The 24,034-nt window shown below is 42.6% G+C and overlaps 1 protein-coding gene across 1 annotated transcript in view; it reads left to right on the plus strand.

Moving 5' to 3' along the window:
• Nucleotides 1–24,034, plus strand: part of WWC2 (WW and C2 domain containing 2) — a 129,899-nt gene that overhangs the window by 38,689 nt on the left and 67,176 nt on the right. The window contains exon 2 of the mRNA XM_074353413.1: nt 23,160–23,269. Coding sequence (XP_074209514.1) covers nt 23,160–23,269 — 110 coding nt within the window. The remainder of the gene's footprint in view (nt 1–23,159; nt 23,270–24,034) is intronic.

Here is a 24,034-nt window from a genome sequence, read left to right on the forward strand (position 1 = left end):
TAACATTTTTTATTGATTTATAATCATTTTACAATGTTGTGTCAAATTCCAATATACACAAGATCTTATAGTAGCTCACAGAGAAAAAAATGTGACAATGAATATATATATGTTCATGTATAACTGAAAAATTGTGCTCTACAGGGTTGGTGGTTTAAATCAGGATTTTCCAACCTGTGTTATGGATTCTGATTACAAGTTTTTTTTTTAAATTTCTGAATTCAGATTTTAAGATAATTTGATTATATTATTTGTGAATTTCTAATTCCCTTTTGTTCTTTGTTCTTTCATTATGCTCCCTTCTACTCTGTCTCGGCCTTGCTGTTCTTGGTGAATGATTAAGAATTTAACCAGAAAGTACACATTGGAAGGCTAGGCAAAATGTATCTCTTTCTGTTTTTAACTTCTTATTTTGAAATCATTACATACTTACAAAACAGTTGCAGAAAGAGTGCAAAGAATTCCCATATACTCTTTACCCAGATTCCTCAAATGTTAACATTTTACAATGTTTGGTTTATCATTCTCTCTTTCTGCCCCCTCCCCTTTTCCCCTCCTCCCTACACACACACACACACACACACACACACACACACACACACACACACACACACTCTGCCATATATTATTAATTTTGTTTTGAACTATTTGAGAGCTACCACCCCCTTCTTTCTTACACTCGGTTTTTCCTGGAATAGCACTGTTCCTGTGATGACTGACAGGAGCATGCGATGCAGAGCTCTGCTCTAACCAGCACACGCCCCAGCCATCACCGCGCTGTGCAGAATCCCACAAGGGCCACCGCAGGGCCTGTGGGAAGCAGGGCTCGGGGGCATGTGTTCGTGTGCCAGGGCTGCCATGACGAAGTGCCGCAGACTGGTGGCTTAAACCACAGAGACTTATTTCCTCACAGTCTGGAGGCTGGAAGCTGGAAATCAGTGCGCCAGCAGGGTTAGTCTCTTCCGAAACCTCCCTCCCTGGCCTGTAGCAGGCCTCTCTCTCCAGATGTCCTCACGGGCCCCCCCCCTGCATGTGTCCTTCCGTCCTTGTCTCATGAGGCCTCCAGTCATGGAGGATTGGGGCCCACCTGGAGGACCTCCTTGTTTCCCCTTAGTCACCTCTTGAAGTGCCCTCTGTCCGTGTGTGCTTACAGCCCCATTTGGAGGGCCTGGGGACTGGGGATTAGAGCATCAACATATGACTGTCAGGCTGGGGTGGGAGACACACTCAATCCATAACAGGGTGCGATACTTAAAGCTGTCAATGGCTCATTAGAAAAACAGATAGGAACCTAATAAAAACTAGCACTATCTTTACCCGTGTTACGTCATTAGAAATACATGTATACTCCAAAAAATACGGCACTTTGCCTTGAGAAAGACCTGAAGTTTGCCTCTGGGTGTGGCCTTAGGAAGGACTGTAGCTTGTGACTTGTTTATGGAGTGGACAGTTGTAACCCCAGGTATGGGTGGTGTGGCTCGTGACTCCAGTGGTGAACTGAGGCGGCAGGTAGGTTTTGGAGGGCGGTGGTTTCCCAGTGGGGTGCAACTTTCTGCGTTCACCTAGGGTTTCTTGCAGAGGAGGATGCTCACACGCACACTCAGAATTCTCACTGTGTTCTGATCGTTCCCTAATGTGTCAGTCACACTTGAACACCAGATTTTGCATTTTCAAAACAAGTGTCGCAGCAGACCTGACAGTGGCTCACTAGGATTTGGTATTTATTCTTTTACCTACAGGTCATTTGAAATTACCCTAGTCTTCTGGCTATCCTGAGGGCACGGGTTTATGTCGTTTTATTTGTTCTTGCCTTTTAAAATTGTCTTTTTTATATTCTGAATTTTATTGGAAGGTTTGGCTTTCTTTTTAAAACTGTTTAAGTCACAATAAGTTAATTTTGTGAGTTAATGTACTCTATAGTGACATTTTATTATAACCCCTCCTATTCCTCTCCTGTTTCCATATGTCTTATTTCTATAATTAATTTCTCCCTATCTGGTTACAGTTTATGGCTCTTTTTATTTTTCCCTAAAGTTTCATCATTTTGGTAAGATTTGGTAAGATTTGAAAATCTTTAGCCTAATTGGCATAGGTAACCTTTAAGCAGGGATTGGAATGAAACAAGGCAGAGCCTGTTTGGCACGAGGCTGATGTGCACATGCATCAGGTGTCATGGTTTACGTGAATAAACCACCAGACCCACAGCAGCGTGCTTCCAGTTCTGAAACGACCAGGGTGTGTTCACTGTAACTGCGCCACAGACGAGCTTTGCTTCAGTCCGCAAAGCACTGCATAGATAACAAATGCGCACCATGATCAGTGACAAGTCTTACTAGTTTTTTCAGCTCTGTCGGTGACTGTTCACTGAGCATCTGTTACTCAGTTCACGCACAGACAACGAAGTGTGTGGTTGTGTTGCCTCTTTATCACCCAGTGATAAAACCCACACGTCATTTTACAGGAATGAATAACTGAAAGAGGGAATTGGCCAATAAAAATGAAAGCGCAGCAAAGCAATGAAAAGTGAGGTAGTGCCGGAAGTGAAATTGGAAGTGACGGGGAGATTTGAAAACGTGGACAGCAGAGCGAAGACGGGGTGAGACCGAGGCCTGCGGGAAGCGCGTTGAATACGTCCTGTGAGTGTGAAAGCAAGGTGAAGTCATTTCAGCATCTTTTAGTTTAAACTGTGCTAGGGACAGAAAGTTGCTTTTGGTTGAAAGAGTGTTTACTGATATTTTGGATCAAAGACTGTAATTTTTAAAAAATCCCAACAGTCTAATTATCATTCACACCAAAGTATTGAAGCTAGTTGCCACATTGAAAGAAAATGGTAAATGCATGGATACTGAAGAAGAAATACTGTCTGTTAAGACTGGCTTCATCATTCAGAAGTTGGCATGAATAGATTGATGTCAAGCCATCAGGTGAAACTATAATGCAGATAAGGATGCTGCTGAGAAGTTTGCGTCCAGGTTCCAAGGATTAATTAAGGCGGGTGATGATGATGATTCTTAAATATTTTAATGTTGATGAGAAACATGAGGTTGGAAAACAGCCCCATCAGGAACTTGTACCACAAAAGATGTTAGGTCTTGTATGGTCGTAAAGGAGTTAAACACAGGGTAACTCTTCTATTAGGAGGCAATGCAAAGGATGACTTTAAATTAAAACCCACGCTTATCTATCAGTCTGAGAATCCTAGAGCATTAAAAAACCATGAAAAAGCACGGCAACCAATTGTTTGACGCACAAACAGAAGATCATGAGTTGTAGTATCATTGTTTCAAGACTTGTTTCAATTGTGTTTTTGTCCAGAGTTATGCAAAATAATTTAACTTCTAAAGCACAACCACTGCTGTTAGATAATGCTCCAAGTCACCATGATTCTCTTGGAGACTTTAATGAAAATGTCAAAATCTGCATTTTACTAGCAGTTAAAGCCTATTATCTTAAATGACTTCCGGTTATTGATGCCACAACTGGAGATCATGCATTTTCTGTAGCTGAATTTTGGAAGAATTACGAGATAAAGCAAGCATTAGAAAATATCCAAGCATCATAGCAGGAAGTAACCGCAAGGACCATGTGTGCAGAATGGCAGAAACTTTCACCACACTGTGCAAACAACTTCGCAGGATTTAAATCGAACATAAATAGTTATGGGAGGAATAGCTGACTGTGGGAACGTTGACACTGCCGCCGTTTGAGGGATGAGATGTGTAGCCAGAGGAACTTCGTGAAAGCAAATTTTTAGGCTTAAATGAGGCAAATGACTAATGAACAATATGAAGCTGTCCCAGAGGAAGTGTTGCCACCAAATATCTTAACATTAAAGGAACCCTTGGAGATAATTCACGACATTGAAAACACACAGGATAAAATGTTATCAGCCGATCCAAACTTAGGCAGCAGCGTGGCAGTTTGTCAACATTTAGCAAAGATCCTTTTTTCAAATCATAAGTTATACAATGTGAAGGCAAGCCCTGTTCAAACTACTTTTGATAAGTTTGTTTTTTTTTTTAACAAATAAACACTTTAATTCTGTTTTTAATGTTTTAAATTACAATACACTAAGTAAATATTGGTTTTACTATTTTTCCATTTCCCTATACATGAATAGAGAGCTTTTACTATTTCAGTGAGAATTTTCAGAGGTCATGGAACAATTGTCACTTTCTCCCATTAATTATTAAGATTACTTTGTGGCTTATACATCCGTTCTCATGGTGCTGCACTACGGTGCGGGGTGGGGGCTACCTGCGCTAAAAATAGAAGTTCTTTGCCTTCCGCTGCCAATATCCGCTGCTTTACTGAGATGCTCTGCATCTTCTTAGAATCTCCATGGTATTTCCGCTAACCGGCCGGCCATAATGCTGCACGGTACCTTGTCGTCCAGCTGCCCTGGCCTGACGCTGCTTCATTTTCCCTGCCCTTGTATCTGGTCTGCAGAGTCAGCAAAGCTGTGTGTTTGTGTGTGTGTGCGTGTGACTTTCAGGTTGTCTGAGTCATGAGAAGCGAGTTTACTGCTGTATCCCCCAACTCTTCTTCTCACCTCCCTTCACCCCATAGCGTCGCCAAGTCTACTTAATCTAGTTCAGTGTTATCTTTGTCCTTGTCTGGTTAATCTGGTTCACTGGTTATCTTTGGTTCCTAGAGCACACGCTTGGAGTCTCATTCATAACTGCAAGGTCTTATCAAGGCCTTTGACTTTTCAGACGTTTTCCTCTTTCTCTTGTGTTCCAAGAGGCATCATTATTTCCAATGTTCAGTTTTTGTTCTTCTGTATAACTCCATGGTGAGATGAGATGACTTCAAGGAAGAGAAGCCCTCATACTTGAGAGACAAGCAGTGAAAAGCCTTAGGAATTTACTGTGACTTGCATTAGGGACCAAAAAGGATAGAAGGAAGCCATGAGACTGTATCCCCAGTGAACCATAAAGGAGAAACACTCTGGATGGTGAGAGGAAGTGATGACAGTAAAAAGGGAAGTGGGCAGACCCATCCACGTGGCCACAGAGAGGTCAGAAGACAGGAGTCTAGGGAGACGTGCAGAACTCAGTGTGCCAGTCTTCTGTGACCCACACCCCACACCCCAGCTCACCCTGGGCTGCAGGAGTCAGTGGACTGGAGCTAGGAATCTGTTCTCTCCAGAGGAGAGGCCCAGAGCCCACAGCCAAAGGGGGTAATCAGAACAGAACCACAGATCCTTCTTCCAGTGAAAAAAAGCTTGTCACGTGATAGGGAAGATGCAGAGAACTTCATCTACGCCAGTGGTGAGTTTAAGAGTCTTCTATGATCTGGTCTGGGGGCCTGAGCAAGTAAGTAACCCAGTGCTCAAACAGCTGACTTGAAATGAGCTTTGGGAGCCTAACTCTGGTGTAAATTAGGATGTGTTCTGTTTCATTATTTTTTTGTTTTGATTGTTTGAATTGACCCAAGTTATAAGTCATTGCCAAATCCTCTGTCCTGATTGTGTTATTGTATGTGGATGGTGCCCAAAGTTAGTAAAATTAATTTAGATGTTTTCAATTTTGTGAAGAGATGGTGGGTGTTTTCTGGGTCACTGTGCAAAAGTGGTTCGTTATCTAGCTATGGGGTGCTGTGCAATTTTATAACGTAATTACACATAGAATTGAACAATTGAATAAGGTGGCCGGATTAGTGGGAGTGGTTTGCTTGAATGTTGCAGGTTGTATTAATTCTAGAAAAAATGAAATTAGTGTTCCAATGGACAATTGAGCTGTTACTGAATTACTCTATTCAGTTGGGACTTACTCAATTTAACAAAATGGTACTTTCAGAGTTTTTAAGGGTAATGAGAAAATGGAACTGAAATTAAAATTCTCTCCTGCTGCTTGGACAAAATAATTTCTGTGAGCAGCAATTAAAAAGGTCCATATAAGAAACTCACTTTCTACTCTAAATTTCATTTAGTAAGACTTCATAATCTGAAATTGCCTATTACTTTACTTGTAAAATATTATGACTTAATGCAGGTCAGTGTCCTCTGCATGGTGTGATTTGACTTTTTTTTTTTTTTTAAGTAATCAGAAAAGAAAAAAGATTGTGAGTTGGTTTTCAAAAGACAGAAAGTTAGGACTAAGTTAGAGTTTCCTGCTTTTTTAAAAATCAAGACTATTTTAGGAAACTCTTAAGCCAGTCTATCCTGTTGGAGAAAAACAGTGACACACATGGCTTTGGAGCTGGCGGAGAAGTAAGTCCTTTCTTGAGGGTCTGGGTCCTGGGCTAGATCAGGTTTAGGCCAGCCTGACCCACCTCTGGTGAGGATGCTTCTCAGTGGAGCCAGACCTCAGACCTCCTGGGTATCCTTGGCCTTGACTGGCTCCTGCGGACATGGATAGATGTTTTCAAAAGCCAGGTAAATATGGCTGGCTGTGTGCCAGTTGTGTGTGACAGCCTCCAGTGTAGTGATAGCCCACATTCTCTTTAGAACAATGATTTTTCTTGGCCGGTGGTATCCTGTAGAGAAGGCACATTTTGGACGGTTAATAAACGAGAAGAACTGACAGCTGTTGCTGGGCCCTGTTGCAAAGCCACTAGTGACTAGTAAACGTTAGACTTATTTAAGCACCATAGTCACAATCTTTACCTCTAATGGTCCGTAAACAAACATTCCATTTGTTCCAGAGTCTCACATTTACTGCAATACCCATGGGAACTCAAGCCCTGGTTGGCCTGAGTGGATCTGAGGGCGGGTGGGGTGGGGGCGACTTGGAGAGTCAGCGGCCCATTCGTGTCAGACGTAAACGTTGGAAGGGCCTCTTGATGAGGGTTTGGTATGTGGAGAATGGAAAGACAAGTTGGTAAGCTTTCTTCTTTTCCTCCTAAATTCCACTCTGATAACAGCGGAAAAGCATATTTGACCTGCATGGCATTGAAATATCTGCGCTTTAGGGGTCAGGTGCGAGTCCGAGCTGCTGCTGAAGCCGGGCGATGTCCAGCCTGGGGGACGTGTGGGGTCCAGACGCACCGAGGAGCAGGTCCGCTGCTCCCGTTAGTAGCTCGTGTTCCACTTTAAGGAACACAGCAGGCCTTTTGAAGGCAGTTTAAGGAATGGGTGTGGAAGGGGGTGTGGGGGAAGGAAATCGCAGCAGAATGCTTTTAGATATTTCCTGTTATATAAATGCTACATACTTCTCATGCCTTCAGACTCATAGCAAATGGGAATGAAACCCACTGAGGCTGAAACTTAATTACTGTTTCAAAGAAAGAATGTAGAAACCGTACAGGTAAAGAAGGAACTTTTAAAACTGGCACAAAGTACAAGTTTTAATTTTTCATCCGAATCCCATGTGTAGTATTTAAATACACTGTAATGAAACATACTTGGACCAAAAAAATAAGTGTGTATGATTTATTTTTTAAATGCTTTTGTTTAATTCACAAGGCTTTCTGTTTTAGTAGAAGAATCCATCTTCGGGTGGACATTCCAGATGATAAAGAGCCTCTTTTATTGTGTCCCCAAAATAACTCAACACACTTATGTGGCAACATTGTAATGTGTGCTTGTGACGAGCCAAGTGCTGCATTGATGCTATGACACTCCACGCTTTCTGCTGCTCGCTTTGTGGTATGTTCATTCTTTTGTTCTCTCATTTATGTTTCTTTTTCTTTTTGTCCCCACTCTGACTTAGCCAGGTCTGTCTATACTAGTGGCTGGAGGAGGCAGCTCATGAAAGATTGTTCCCGCCTCATTTTCAGAAAATTAGCAGAACTGCGTTGAGATGGTTGGGTTAGCTGTCCATCATAGCTGGCGGTGTTCAGGGTGAGAGTTGATATTTTCTGTAAAATGCCTTATCTGGCAAGTTTGCTGCAATGTCCTGCGTGGCCCACGATAGTCCTAGTGGTCAGAACATCTGGATTTAAGACCTGGCCCCTCACTTAGAAGCTCCTTCTGGACAAGGCTCTTCGTTTCTGTGAACCACAGTGGTTCGCGGTGGGGGCTCATTGAGTCTACGTCACAGGGCTTTTTTGCACACTGGGGAGCTGGAATACGTGAGTGAAGTGGGCCTGAGTCAGTCAGTGTCTGTCTGAACGAGGCATGCTTCAGCAGGGGCGTGCGAATCCTTATTCCAGTTGCTGTGTGAACATGGGGCATCCCTGCGGGAGGTGGCTCTTGGTGTGGCCAAGGAGTGTGGCTCTTTTCTGTGTGAACGGTGGTGCTGATACTAAAAAGGCATGTGCCAACATGAGAGAACCTAACACCATACACCTGAGTCACACATAACTAGGAGCTCACTCATTTATCAAAGGCTGGTTAAGCACCTACTATATGCTAAGCATTGTGGGGAGTTGAATCATTTCATGACTCAGGCGGGTTAGGAGGATAAAGCCTGTTACACACGTAGCTCAAATGCACAGCAGGAATGATCGTCAAAAGGACAGACAAATTCCCGGTGTGACGGAGGTTCAGGGGAGGGAGACTTTATTTGCAACTGGGCTTTGTGTAGAGCGATCACAGGTCCCAGTGTGCTTGGGTGAGCCCCCGTGTGTTCCTGGAGTCCTGTGTCTCATCCAGGTAACACTGTTAGAATTGTCCTAGTTTGGATGATGAATTAGATGGTCCTCCTAGCTTTGAGGATCAGGTAAAACTTGACTCTGGAGATAGAGAACAGTCTAGGTAAAGTAAAGATAATACCATGCGCAAAAACCCTGGGTACCAGGAAAACTTCGGTGTGGTTAAGAAAAATACGTTTAATCTGACTGTATCTTTGGCAACAAGAAAGGGATTGGAGATAAAAGTTGGGAAGGTGAGTTGAGATCAGATTTCAAGTATCCTGAATGCCAGACCACATCCTTTGAATTTTATGTAGTTGGCAGTAGAAGTCAGTGAACCTATTTTTTTTTTTTAATTTAAAGAGATCCTTGTATTTTCTGCCAAATATAATAAGGGACTCTTTGGAGGTACAAGGGTTTGAAACAAAATTGTTAGGGGACACTGGCAGCTAAGGACCGTTTAGATTTCTGTTTAAGTCAGTGGGAAAATAAGATGAATTACTGCACTCTACAGTGAAGTATTGCAGAATCTAAAAAAAATCATTAAGCTTTGGAGCATGAATTGACTTTGGATCTTTGAATCAAACCCTGTTGTTTTACAGTTGAAGGAAAATAACAATCAAAGAGATTGTTAAATGTTAAAGCTCTCCCAGCAAGCTGTTGGAAGAGACAGGATCAGACCTAGATGCTGTGAATTTCAGCATCGTGGCTATTTCCCTTCACTGCAGAGCTACATTTTGGGGAGCCTGCAGTTACTGTTGGCCCAGTCACATCAGTGTCTCTGTGTCTTGACTTAGTTGTGATAAATTGAGGACATCTACTCTAACATCAGGGATGCTGAAGTTTATTTTTCTAAATGTCTGGTGCCTAGAAATTCTTTCAAGAAAGCAAACATTAAGGAGATTGAAGCCTTGTCTGTCATGGAGAGTCAGCGTGCATGCCGGCTGTGGTCGAAATCGTCAAGGACAAAAATTTTAAACAAGGACAATAGATAACCGTTTTCACACATTGAAGTACGATTTTTAATAATGGCATGTGTAGAAATGCAAGAGTTTTTAAAATTATCTTTAAACATGAAACATCATCTTTTTATGGTGTAAAGTATTATAGAGTTTGTATTTTTTAAAAATTAAAAAAAAATTTATTGAAGTATAGTTGATTTAGTTTACAGTGCTGTGATAGTTTCAGATGGTATCTCATCGTGGTTTTATTTTGCATTCCTTTACGACTAGTGATGCCGAGCATCTTTCTATGCGCCTGTTGGCCTTTTGTATATCTTCTTTGGCAAAAGGTCTATTCAGGTCCTTTGCCCATTTTTTAATTGGGTTATTTGTTTATTTTTGCTGTTGAGTTTTATGAGTTCTTTATATATTTTGGAAATTGACCCCTTATCAGGTGTGTGGTTTGCAAATATTTTTTCTCATCCCATAACTTGTCCTTTCACTTTGTTCCTGGTTTCTGTTGCTCTACAGAAGCGATACGTGGTCCTATTTGTTTATTTTTTATTTTGTTGCTTCTGCTTCAGGTGTCATATCCAACAAGTCATTGCCAAGACGCATGTCAAGGAGCTTTATTCCTCTGTTTTCTTCTAGGAGTTTCATGGTTTCAGCTCTTATGTTTAAGTCTTTAATCCCCATCGAGTACATTTTTTTAACCGGTGTAAGATAGGGGTCCGATTTCATCCTCTAACATGAGTATCCAGTTATCCGAGCACCATGTATTGAAGAGACTGTGTCTTCTTCATTGAGTATGATTGGCTCCCTTGTCAAATACTGGTTCACTGTTTGTGCTTGGGCTTGTCTCTGGGCTCTCAGTTCTGTTCTGTTGGTCTATTTATTTCATACCAGTGCCGTGCTGTTTTGATAACTATAGCTGTAGTGTAGCTTGAAATCAGGGAGTGTGATGCTCCTGCTTTGTTCTCCTTTCTCAGGATTGCTTTAGCTATTCAGGGCCTTTTGTGATTCCATATAAATTTTAGGAGTATTTTCTCTACTTTGGTTAAAAAAAAAAAGTGTCATTGTTTTCTTGATAGGGATTGCATTGAACCTATAGATGGCTGTTGATCATATTGGCATTTTAACTATCAGTTCTTCCAGTCCATGAAAACACAGGACACTCCTCCATTTATTTGTGTCGTCTTCAATTTCTTTCATCAGTGTCTTGTAGTTTTCAGAGTAGAGATCTGTCGCCTCCTTGGTTAAATGTATTCCTAGGTGTTTTGCTGGTTTTGATGCAGTGTAAATGGAATCAATTTCTTTACTTCTTTTTCAGGAATTTGTTGGTAGCGTATAGCCCTTCTCACTCTTGATTTGTTGTTGTTGTTGCTCCTGGTTCCTCACAGATGCTTTTAGATTCCTCTTGTTGCCTCCATGTTCTAAAATTTCACAGTATTGCTTTGATGTAGATCTTTTTTAAATCATTCTTCTGAGTGGGCCATTTATAATCAAGAAACCAGTTTAAAAAAAAAAAAAAAAGAAAGAAAGAAAGAAAGAGAAACCAGTCATTCAGTTCAGAGAAATTTTCTTGCACTACATCTTTGATAACATCTTCCCATTCGTGTTGACTTTCTTCTCTCTTTCTGGAACTTCTGTCTGTCTGTCTTTCTAGTGTTACGACAGAGGTACCAGTCACCCAAGATGCAACCTAGAATGCTGAGCCAGACCGTGGAGGCCAGCTGCCTGGGGGGTCGTCCAGGACCACCTGAACTTGGCTTGAGTGGGACATCAGTGTTTGTTGTGTTCAGCCACTGAGACTTTGGTGTTGTTTATGTTGCAGCGTTACCTATCCTGTCCTGACTCAGATTTAAGAACGAGGCATAAAAAGCTGCTCAGAAGCTCTGTAGTGTGGGTGAGGCTTAGTCACGTGGCGACCTGGCTCAGCCTTCCTAGTGGGGCGCTCCCAGGCGTTGATGCCAATAGATCTCTTTTCCTGGGCATGTTAGTTTTCCCCGGGAAACACTCCAATCTCTGGCCGAGCAAACGGCTGCCCAGCTGCCAGGGCTCTGACAGCTGAGCAGAGGAAGGGGGCTTCAGAGACTCACTAGTCAGTGTGTGGACTGCCCCTTCATCCTCCCGTCTTCAGTAAGAGATGCCTTCTTTCAGCTCTGCCCACTGCCAGAAAGTCCGCAGTCTCCCTGATTGAGTCTCTCTAGAGAAGAAGCCTTCCGTTTCACCCAGCCTGGGCAAGGGCAGGCCGTGGGGCAGCTACTCACAGACGTCCGGCCAGTCCTCCACGGCCACACCCCGCCGCCTTGAGTCCTTGATGCGGGAACTGCAGAGCGTTTCAGAGGTCTGCAGCGTGAGCCAGTCGGCCACGGGGCTTGCACTGGCTGATTCAGGCTTCCTGTTTCTCAGGTCTGCTAAGTCAGTTACCCCTCGGCCGTCTGCTTTCCATCACCCCAGGTTTTGTGGCTCTTGTCCACTGCCTTGCCCTTTGTCCTTCTGTGTGTGACTTTTTAAAACACCTTTTCTGCACTTTTCTAGATGGAGTATAGGCAGACACACGCAGCAAGTCTGCTGTGTTTATTGGAATTTCCTTACTGAAGGATTGTTTTTTCCTTCCAACTTTTTATTATGAAAAATGTATAGATCTGACATAATTTATTGCCACATTTGCTTTTAATCCTGTCCTCCCTCTCTCTTTAGATATGTGTGTATTGTGTTTATGTTGACTGTTTTTTACTATAATATTGCAAGGGAAGTTATAGATATTATGACCCTTCACTATTAAATAGTTGAACTTGCATCTTCAAAGAACAAAAATATTCTCTTACCGTAATACCAATTATTGCAACTATGGAAATTTTTTTAAAAATCCAGTTGTTTTATCTGTCATCTAACATCTAGTATATTTAAATTACCCAGTTGTTCCAAGAATTCTCTTATCCTTTTTTTTAAATAAAAAAATTGGGATCAGTTGAGATAAACATGCTACAATTGGTTGGTAGTTTTCTTTTGGACTAGAACAAGTCCTCAGAGTTTTTGTTGTTTGTATTTTTTTCTTTTAATTCATCTTGAACAGTATAGCAGCACTTGTAGAACTGGATAAATAACTAAAAATGAGACCCTGTTAAGGAGCTATTAGTGAAAGCATGTAGGAATGGGATGAACTTTATAAAGTAATTTTACTGGGTTGTTTTTCTGAGTCAGGTGCTACTAATCAAATACCTATCCAAGCGGTGCTTTGCACCTTCAGTTCATTCACATGTTCGATAAAGAAGCAAATGTTTGCCTTTGCTGCGATGAAGGACTGTTTACAGCCTTCCCAGCCCGCCCCAGCGCAGCCTGCGCACTTAGCCAGCATTCGGCCTCCTGACTCCTGTTTGCTTCGAGTTGAGTTTGAGTCTGAGCTCAAAGGGCATGCATTGCTGTTTATGACTAATGGCTGAACTCTGAAGTTCGTGTAGTTATCAGACATTCCTGACATTCCATACGTCTAATTTTTTTGTGTGTGTGCTTGGAGGATCTGGTGCTTTGCCAGAGGAAAACAGAGGCTGGAGGGCACAAGGAAATACCACCAAAGAAAGTCTTCCTATAAGTTATAAAAATCTAATCATGTGTTTAACTAGCAAAGCAAATGCTGGGGATGGAACTGATTTGTAGCATGTTAGCACCATTCCTTGGGCTGCTTAAGAACATTTCTTAGTTTTCTAACACTTGATTCTCAGAATTCCAACCCTGGAGCTTTGAAAAAAAAATCTGCAATTCTTTTGGTTTGTGTTGTACTCAGCTGGGATGAGGTGCTTTTCAATGCAAAAGCCTGGTATCCTGAGAGGGATTTGGTTTGTGGTTGTCGACCAGATGCAGCGGTAGACAGAGAGGACAGTCATTGAGCAATGTTGAATGAGTACCACCCTCTGTCCCAGGCACTAAGGTGTCCAGTGGTGGACAAGACAGGTCGTAGGGACGTAGGAAGAAAGACTATCAATAGACAAGATAAATCAGACATGGTAGCAACATTGAAGAAATCAACTGGCTAATATGGACAGTGAGTACTTTAGACAGACTGTCTTCGTCTACTCTGCTGCATTAACAGCAGCCTGCAAATTGCAGTGACTTCTTTGACATACGTCTACTTCTCGCTCATATTACATCAAGTCAACCAAAGAGTGAAATAAATAAAAGAACCATCTAAACTATAAATCTAAGGAATGGGGATTACCCATGATCCGTTCAGTAGTTTGGTCACTAAAACTGTGTTTAAAAAAAAATTCAGGGAGTGAGAAGTATAGCTAAATGGTAGAATGTGTGCTCAGTGTGCATGACGTCCCGGGTTCAGTGCCTTCAATCCTCAGTGCCTTCATTAAGGAAGAAAAAATCAAATTTTTCTCTGTCCAATATACACATATCACACAAGAGTTAAATTAGATTCTGATGCTGATAACTTCAAGTTATAACTTTTGTTAATTTAATAGAAAATGGTTTAACAAAGAAATTGGAGAAGGAAATTGTGGGACCCTTGGCCTGAAGCTTTAAAGGTCTGTAGTACTCCTTTGGTGTACACCAAGGCTCAAGAAAGGCTATTTTGAAGGATGTCTTCTCCTCTTAATGGAGACATTATACACAAAATGTGTGAAAAGATATTCTATACAGACTGACTATAACCAAGACTTACATCTAAGTTTAACAAGTGTTCCCAAACAGCTTTCAAAGTAACATTTATGGACGCAGGCATGAATTCTTTTTGCATGTCTATAAGTAGGCATCTTTGAAACATTAAGCATGCTTTCCAGCATGGGCTTTTTCTCCAGTATGAGAAACTATAGGTACATGGAAGATGACTGACTCATTTGCCTTCTCTAAGCTTTCTTAGGAAGAGGTCAGACTTGGTTTAGTTGTATGTGAATCTGTTCAGACGTCTGCATGGTCTGTACCCTCTGGAAGGCCTGTGCTTAGCTGAGAGTCTTCTCCACTTTGGGCTCCTGGAAGAGCCCCGACAGCCAAATGCCAGATGACTCCATTTGGGTCCATCATAGAGAGACCAGGCTCTGCTGAGAGCATCGCTAGAGCATCAGGAAATTGGTTAAATCCAGCAGGAATGCAGTGTTCATTTGGCCAAACCAGCATACTCTTCTGGCGCATTTATCGAGGCAGGACTGACAAAGTTGGGATCCCCTCGTGCAACCCAAACTTCACATTATGGACTGTATGAAATTCATTGTGAAATTCACTTGCTTTGTCTCTAAATGTAAGAACATAGATTATAAAAGAAAAAAAAGTAAAAACCAGAGGATAGAAGCACACATGTGTATGCATATTTGTGTAAGAAAAGCATGCCCTGGAGTGAAGCACATCGTTAACTGGGGTTATCCTGCGTAATAAGGTCATAGGGGTTAAAAAAGTCTTCCTAATTCCTTAAGTTTTGTTGAAAGTAAAATAGGTTCGTTTATATCACTTAATTAACCCCTTTAAGAGAGAGGCTGAGCCTGACAAGGATCTGCCAGGTCGAGGGCAGAGGGCTGGTGGGTGGGCCGTGTGACAGGTCTTTGCCATGTGACTGGAGCACATTTACCGGAGTGAATATTTAGCTTCTTCCCGACCCGGCCCTTGAGCAATTATTACCTGTGATGGAATCTGTGATGGTTGTGTGTTGTTTGAACTGTAGGCAGGAGGACGAGGCAGTCTGGGTGAGTTTTGTTTGTTTGTTTGGACAATAATCTGTTAAGTCCCCTTCCTCTCTCAAACATTCCTACCTTCTCTGCCGGCATGTCCACTTAAATTCTCAAACTATTTTCCAAAACCAAATAATCCAACAGGCAAACATTTCTTGCCACTTAGGAAAGAAAAGAGGTTCAGGTTAAAGTGTTTGCTGACCCCTCCGTTTTCTTCTGTAGGGTAAAGTACTTTTTTAAAGAAAACTTGCTGAATTATTGAAACACCTGAGATAAATTCTTTTACCTCTTTGTAACCAACTCTGTTTTCTCTTTAGCTATCCATCTATAATACATAATGTAATTATAATTAACTAAAGTAAATTATAGGACCAGATATTTTGAGGCAGTTTTGAAAGACTCTTGTTTTCTGTCCTGTCCCACCGTCAGGAAACGTGTCTGCCAACTCTCACCTTAATACCAACCTTCGTAGTGTTCTTTTAATAAATGCTCTTATCATTACATCTGTGTAAGTTGAACATTTTTTTTAATGACAATTCTTCCATGATATACTTGTTTCCATTGCCTGTCTTCCTTTCTAATCAGCATCAGCTCAGCATTGATTCTGCGCAACCAAGGGCAAGGAAAGCGAAGTCCTGGAGGCGCAGGGCAGGTGCAGGGCCCTGCCTCTGGGAAGCTCGTCGGCCGCTGGGGAGACAGCAGTGTTGTTAAGGCGCCTTAGGTGGCTCCTGGGTCTGTGTGGGGGTGATCAGGTGGGACAGGGTGATCAGCAGGGAACACCGTGTGAGAGTAGCGTTCCTAGGTTAAATGGAATCAACATTTTAATGGTTTTTTAATGCTGCCAAAGTGTTTCTTAAAAGGATGTATCAAGTTACAAAATTACCAGCAATAAATGAAAGTAACTGATTTCCCACATTCTCGCCAGAACTGAGTTTCAGCCTCAGGACAAAGTAAAACAAAACAAAAACTTGATACCCTAGTAGGTTTAAAATTAAGCCTCAGTGTTGTTTTATTTGGCATTTCTTTTTATTATTAATGAAGTTGAACATTTTCCCATATTTTTATTATTTTACTTCCTCTAGTGAAAATATGCACTTGGAGTCTTGGCATTGTAATACCCTGTTACTATTTTTTAAAAAACAGTTTGTTGAGGTGAAACTCACACAACACAAAATTAGCCACTTTAAACAATTCACTGGCATATAGTACACTCACAACGGCGTACAACCACCACCTCCATCCAGTTCCAAGCCATTTCCATCACTCCAGTGCCCACTGAGCAGTTTCTCTCCATTTGCTGCCCCCTCCCCTGCCCCGCTCAGCCCCTGGCACCACTGATCTCCTTTCTGTCTGCATGGATTTATCTATGCTGAGTATTTCATATGCACAGAATTATACCATATGTGACCTCTGTGTCTGGCTTCTTTTACTTAACATAATGTTTGGAGGTTCATCCACATTGTAGCATGTACAAGTGCTTCATTCCTTTTTGCAGCCGAATAACATTCCATTGCATGTATAGACCACACTTTGTTTATCCATTCATGGAAATCTGAGTTCTTTCCAGTTTGGGCTGTGATGGATGGTACTGCTGTGAACGTGCGCGTACATGCAGTCGTTTGGGCACCGGTTTTCAGTTCTAGGTGTATGCCTAGGAGTCAGATTGCAGGTTATACAGTAATTCTGTGTGTACCTCTTTGAGGAGCTGTCAGACTGTTTTCTGTAGAGGCTGAAGCACTTTACATCCCGATCAACCATGGATAGCGTTCTCATTTCTCCACATCCTCATCTACATTTGTTATTTCTGGTTTTTACATTGTCACCATCCTAGTGGGTACCTCACTGTGGTTTTGATTTGCATTTCCCTGATGACTAATGATGTTGAATACTTGCTACTATGTATTTCATATATAAGTGAGAAAAGGAGAAAGAAAACCCATAGTTTTGAAGAACTTATTTTAAAATTATTCAAATGTTCTTTGAGGGGGAAAAATAGTTTACTAAAAATTAAATGAAGCGGCCCAAATCTGAGTATTATTAAGCCATTAATTCTGTCTAAACATTTTTACAATTTTCATAATGAGATATTTCTGAAGCACAGGCTTTTGCCTACAGTTTCATTTGTAAATCGAGTTGGTTTTCGTTTTCTCCATCACCTGGGTGGATTACGGCTGTAATCTGGGCCCTTTAACCAGTGGCTCTCCAAGTGTGGTCCAGGGGCAGCAGCAGCAGTGACACTGGGGAGCTTGTCAGAAATGCGCATTCTAGGAGGCCAGGCCCCGCCCCTGGCCTGCTGAGTCAGAAACGCTGGGGATGGGCCCGGCAATCTGCTCTCATAAGCCTCTGCTTTAACTCAGGCCAATCTTACACTAAAGAGCCCTCGTGGGAGATGAAATCCACAGTTTTGGCCTTGTTAGCACCAACTTTTCTTTTAAACTAAAATATAAACAACAGTTGTTTATATTTTAGTTAAAAAAATATAGATATAATAAACAATTAAATTGATTCATTTTACAACCTCCTGTTTAAGAGTTACATGTGTAAATCACACAGTTTTACCTAAAGATTACTGTTCAGTCTACGAATCATGTCAAAAGAGAGAAATATTTTTTGAAAGCTACTCTTGATCTTTGGCCAGATCTCTAAAGAATTTGAGAGTTATGTGTCCTTGACATGTACTTTTCCGCTGTCTGTGACTGGACTTCATTCTTCACTTCTTCGCAGCCTCTGCCGCCAAGGTCTCTGGTGGGAAGGCCCGCGTCGAAGGGTGTGGGGCCGTTATTGCCGGACCGCGGACGCTCTCAGACACCAGCAGCGTTCTGTCCCTCTGATCAGCAGGGTCATCTTAAAAGTCCAGTTCCCGTCCCTCCTTCTCCCTCCAGAACTCTTTTAAAGGATGCCTTTCTCACCGTTTCTTCCAGAAACGTGGGACAGTCAAATCTAAGTAGCGTGTCAGTAGTTAAGTCCATGCACGAGGTGACGGTCGTGATGGCGTATTCTGAACAGTAACCGTAATGGCTGGAAACCGTGCACGTTGGCTAGAGAGACAGGCATGTGCTGCAGAATCATACTTGTTTGAGTAAGTTTTCTTCTGCACAGGGTATTCAAATGGCGATAATTATTCTCTCTACTTTGCTGAGTTTTATGGGGATTTAACTCCCACATTTGTAGATATCAAAGCCTCTGTGGTACTCAGGACGCATTCAGTAAATGTTTTATATTATTCGTATAATTACTGTATGTAAAAATTGACCTTTTTTTGCATAGAATATTGTAAGTATTGACATTTTTGCAAATAATATGTCTGGGTCCCTAAAGCAACAGCAGGAGCCTGTGCTCTTTCAAAAGTGAATTACTCACAAATGTTGCCTTGCGGGAGCACTTTCCTAACGTAATTAGAGGATCAGGCTTGGTGCATACAGGAGATTTTGATAGGGCCCCTAAAGTCGTCCAGTTTAAAATCTCAGGGTCCCAATGAGTGAACGGTAAGGAAGTTAATGTCAAAAGGGGACCAGAAGAGTTGAGGGAAGGCTCTTTGAAGGAGGTGGGGGGGTTGAACCCTGTTTGCTTGTAGGCTGAGGGAGAAAAAGTTAGCCATGGAGAGGAGATGGACACTTGGTAACTGAGGCGTGAGACTGCAGAGCAGGGAGGAGCGGACGGAACCAGGGCAGGAGAGTGGAGGAGAGAGGTGAGAAACGGTGAGAGGAATGGCACTCGGGTTCCAGGAGAGCAGACTTGGGAAACCAGATCGTTGTGTTTAAGTGTTTGAAAGCCCATCCCGTGGGGGAAGGATTAAACTAGTTCTCTAGGATAAAACTGGCCCCGGTGGGTCTGAGCTGTGGGGAGACCAGACCTCGGGCCCATGTGGAGGAGAAGGTCCAAGCACAGGCAGGGTGAGGAGGACAGGAACTCAGTGGGAAGAAATGAGCCCGTGCAGACGACCCCGTGATGCTCTCCCCAGCCAGTGACTCTGTATGAGCCGCGCACATCCTAGACCAGGTCTCCCCGCTTCCCTCCACTGCCCCAGGCCTGCAGCCTTCCCTGTCTGGCTGTTCCCTCCCGTCTGATACGATTCTTCTTGAAGGACTGAAGCTAATTTCCCCAAAGACACAGAACGAACTGCGTTACCTGCCTCTGAAGAGGTTTGTAGAACGTCTCTTCAAAGGCGGTTCCTTCTTGCCGCCTCTCTTCACTCATTCCTGTCCCTCCGCTCATCGTGTTCCTCTGCGTTGCCAGTCACCGCCCCCCCGCCCACCCCCCACCAGAGTGTTGACCAAAACAGAAATTTGTTTTGAGGGGACTAATCACCATCATTTTAAGTTAAATTCCTTCAGAATTATAGAGATTTCTGGTGTTTTATAACCCTCCCTTTAAAATGCACACTGTGTGGTGCACCTGTAACCTCTCCCCTGCCTCTTGGACCAGTTCGGGTGTGGCTGGTCCTGTAGTAACTGCAGACAGGTGACCATGCGAACGCTGCCTGGAGTTAGTTCAGTGACGCCGACAACAGATGCTGCAAAGTGAAAATGACTCTTCAGACCTTTAACATTCACGCTAAACCGTACATTTGGGAGGCTGGAATTGTGGCAAGAGTTTTATTAACCTGACAATGGTTTTCTCTGTCAAGTGTTTCGTTTAACGCAGCGAGCAACAAACTTGGTTGCAATTAGCACAAACTCTTGTTTCTGGACTTGTGTTTGCGCACACAACGGTATTCTCCGGCGTATAATTAGGAAGAGTAAATAAATATGTGTGTGGCATCTTATGTTGCAGGACAGGGATCCATGGCCTGACAATAAATACTAAATGACAGATTGTGTAAAAGGATGATATAATGCCCACAAGGAGAGGAAATACCATGCAAAGTTCAAATTTTGTATGTAAACTGTGGCAAAGTGCTGCAATAAATTGCCATTTTCTTCACATTAGTCACGGTGCAAAGGAAGACTGTTTTTTAAGCAAAGAGTAATCTCTGGAATTTAGCATAAAGACGGTTGTTAATTTCAGGCTTTTCGCATGATGTTGCTCCTTTGTGGGGAACCAGCAAGCTGCATCCACTTTTTACTTCCTTAACATCAAAGGAAGATTGACTATTTCAGAGATTCCTTGTGCAAAAACAAGAGGAAGAAATTTAGAAGCAAATCAACATTTCTACTCACTGTATTTGTTCTAAGTCATACTGTTTCCAATTTTGGAATACATCTGTTACTTCTTTTTGTTTCGTGTTACTTCTTTGTATCATACTAATATGTTTTCTTCATTAGGATAGCAGCTTAACTGTGTGCTTAATTTTATTTGAGAATGTTATTCTATTTACATTTTATTATTTGGATAAGAATTAAATCTTACAGTTTTTAAATTTATAAATATGCATATTTATAAATATTTCTTGATAGAGTGTGGAAAAGCAATTTGTATTTATGCAGAGACAGAAAATACAGTATTAAATTGACTTTCGAAGTAACGCTGCAAGGAAACTTTTATGTTAAAATTCCAGGAATGGGAACATCTGAATTTTTAACTGAGTTCACAATTGCATGATACTTATAGATGTAATTCTAGTGTTAGAACAGTGACAGTTAATAAAATGCTTATTATCTTTTGAACAATTAATAGGAAAACTGGATTATTTCCAAGTGTAATCAAATTACCGTAACTTGTAATCACAGCGCACGTTCTGAAGCTTTTGTGACTTCTAATTCTAAAAGTAATAAATATATTCATGTCATACACATACTTAAACATGTTGATTTGGTGCCAGGATAAACCTTTTGTAATATCTCTCTTTTGTCATTTAAACTTGCCGTTTCCATGTCTCCTTGTTCTTTCTTTGTTTAGGATGCATATGCCTTTTAGACAGCAGAGACAAAGGAGTTGAGGGAAGGAGAATCCTCAGAAGAATGATATGCCAGAGGCTCTATCTAATCAGGTGGTCGAAGCCCAGTCTTACAGGCAGAGTATATGAAGACAGGGCCACTTGCCCTGGTGCGGGGATTTTTGATATATATAGTGTCTAATTCCTTTGTCAAGAGAAACCTCAATTTTCCTGGGCAGTTTTTATGATGTAAGATGGAATTTGAGCACAATCCTAAGAGCATGATTTTTCTGGACTCAGATTAGGTTCAAATTGACTCCAGGTTTGCAAAGTGAATGTGGCAAGTTGCCAGATTCGGGGGCGTTGCTGAAGATGTCAGATTCATTTCACTCCTCGAATGCATATTGAAGCCTTCCACCCATCAGGCATTATACTGTTTGGTTCTCGTTTAAACTTCATGATCTCCCACCTCCCTACCTTAAAAAAAAAAGATTGGAAAGCAGGGGCTTTTAAGTTTCATAACCTGTCGTAGGTTGTACAGCAAGTAAGTGGCAGAACAAGGATTTGAATCCAGGTCCCTTTGATTCCAAGTTTCAAGTTCTTAACTTCTGAGCCAAATTCTCCAGAATTACCTGGAGAGTTTGACCAGAGGCCCAAGAATTTGTTGTTTCTAACCAGTTCCTAGATGTGGACGCTGCTGGTCGTGAGAAACACTGCTCTGTACTATGCTGCATGACTTGGCTCCCCTGGACAGTAAGAGAGAGAATTCACGTGTCGTGCTTGGATTAATAATCACTAATTATTGACTGCTTGACCATGTCCTAGACACTTTTCTAAATTAATCCCTTTTTATATCTTAGGAGGTAGTTAAATTGCAGGGAGAAGACAGGGGGTGTGAGCACCACTTAAAATTAAGAGAAGGACTCAGGTGTAGAGAGGTGCCCAGTAAGGAGGTCTGGCAGGGAGTCGGCGGCCGAGCTGGTTTTCATTTTCACTTCTGTCGGCTGGACTGCTTTCACAAGCCAGTGCCCCTGGAGCCATCTGCAGGGGCAGACTTCATGCTTTGGGAAGGCTGAGAGACAAGGAGATCTTCCCTCCTTTCACCCCTTGGTGTTTCATGTCCTTGGAGGAGGGCTGTTGCAGGCCACACCTGGGAAGAAAGGGTCTCCTTCCTTTTCATGTGTCTCTCCCCAGCTTTCTGAAGGGTAGATGATGCAGGTGGTTATTCTGATGAATGATGTGACTCTGAAAATGACCTGTAATTCAGCTGAGCTATGAGATTATTGATATTCATTAGCAAGGATCAGAGGGATTCCAGTGATTTCATACGTAGGAGCTGTGCTGGTGGTGCCAGCGCAGTAAATTAGAAGAGATGTCACTGAGGTTGGCCACCTGCAGCAGGGGGTTGACTGCTCTGCAGTGCTGGCCTGCCCATGGCTGCTCCGACAGCCAGGGAACATCTCAGAAGCAAAAGTGAAGGAGGTGAGAGAGAAAGCCAACCCAGAATTAAGTCAGAAACCTGTACTCTGCTTAGATAACTAATTTCTCCATTAGTTTTAAAGCTTGAAGACAAAGTATAAAATGGTTTCAAAAAGCGAGCTCACACTGACGTATAAATACTTTGTGTATTTGGTTCCATTAAACATTTTGTTGAGGGACTGTTATGTACAAGGTCCTTATAAAAATAAGATCTATTGTCCTTCCCCTCAAGGAGAGCCCTTAGGGAACTCACGGTCGAGTTCATTTATAGAGCGTCCGAATCTGAAGTTAGTGTAGCTGGGGTATGTCCCGCCTTAGAGGTACTGCTGTGATGATTTCCGTGCTCAACTCCTGGGGCAAATTTTTCTTTTTAGTGGGATTAGCTATTTAGCTGTAGAGCTAGACCCTAGTGCTCCTGACTCTCAGCTTGGAGTCCTCTCTGATTTGAGTTTGGCCTTGTTGATTCATTATATAGCTTTATCTCCCAGTCGTAAGCTGTGAATTTTTGAAAGGTTATTATGACTTATTGCTACTTATTCGGATATTCATCTCTGCATTTTAGCCTTGTTTTTCTTTTTCTCTCTAAGTTTTCAAACGTAGCAGTGGAAATTCTAGAAACAGGAACAACAGCAGCAAAAATGCAACCTGGACGCTTCACCTGTGGTTAGGGTGCTGCGTTTTTGGCAGATGTGCTTGGGTGGAAGGAATCACCTGTGCTTTGATTCTGGTTTGTTGCAGGTTAACGAAGCCCTTGTCCTTTGCCGACTGTGTTGGGGATGAGCTGCCCTGGGGCTGGGAAGCCGGCTTCGACCCTCAAATTGGTGTCTACTACATCGATCACATAAATAGTAAGTTTTTTCTTTTTGGTAAAAGCAGACATATCAGAAAAGTAATTCCCTACAAATATAGAGTCATGCAAAAGAGTGAACATTTTACAGTTTAAAACCCTACTTTCTCAGTGACTGATATTTAACTGCAATGCTCATTTTGGAATTTGAGGCCTGTGTATGGAGCTGGGCTTATGGGGACAGAGAGGGAGAAAGGAGTCCGTCTGTTTGTCTGTCTGCTCGCCTTTGTAGGACATGAGTTTTCTCCATCGCAGGCCTGGGGCCTGTGGAGACCACAAGCCATCTGGCTCCTCCTCCCTTGGCCGCTGTGCCTCAGGGTCGGGGTCCGCCTCTCTTGTCCTGGCGGAGGGAGGCGGGCACGGGGCATCCCGCGGATCTCTTTGAGTGATGACTTCAGTTTCTTCCCTGAGGCTGATGGCTGCCAAACTGGTCTAAGTCTCGTCCAGGGTTCCAGACGCATGTATTTGACTCCTTACTCTAAGGCTGTTTCCAGTCTGCCCCACTGCCTCTGTGTTCGTCCCTCGCCCTGCCCTGGCACTGGTGACGCCTCAGCTGTGCCCCAGGCTTCCCGGGCTTCCTGCCTTTCTTTGCATTTGTTGGTCCAGCCCTGATCACTCTGCTCAGCCTCTAGATCCTCCCTTCCCGCCACCTGCCCCTTCCTTCTAGGGTCCGTCTGCCCAGGCCCCACTGTTTCCCGAGGGCCTTCTCGGGCCCCTGACCCTCCACCTCAAGTCCCGCCCCCATGCTGGAGTCGGTGCCTGTGCT

Source organism: Camelus bactrianus, chromosome 26 (genome assembly GCF_048773025.1).
Source record: "Camelus bactrianus isolate YW-2024 breed Bactrian camel chromosome 26, ASM4877302v1, whole genome shotgun sequence".
NCBI classification, from domain to species: Eukaryota; Metazoa; Chordata; class Mammalia; order Artiodactyla; family Camelidae; genus Camelus; species Camelus bactrianus.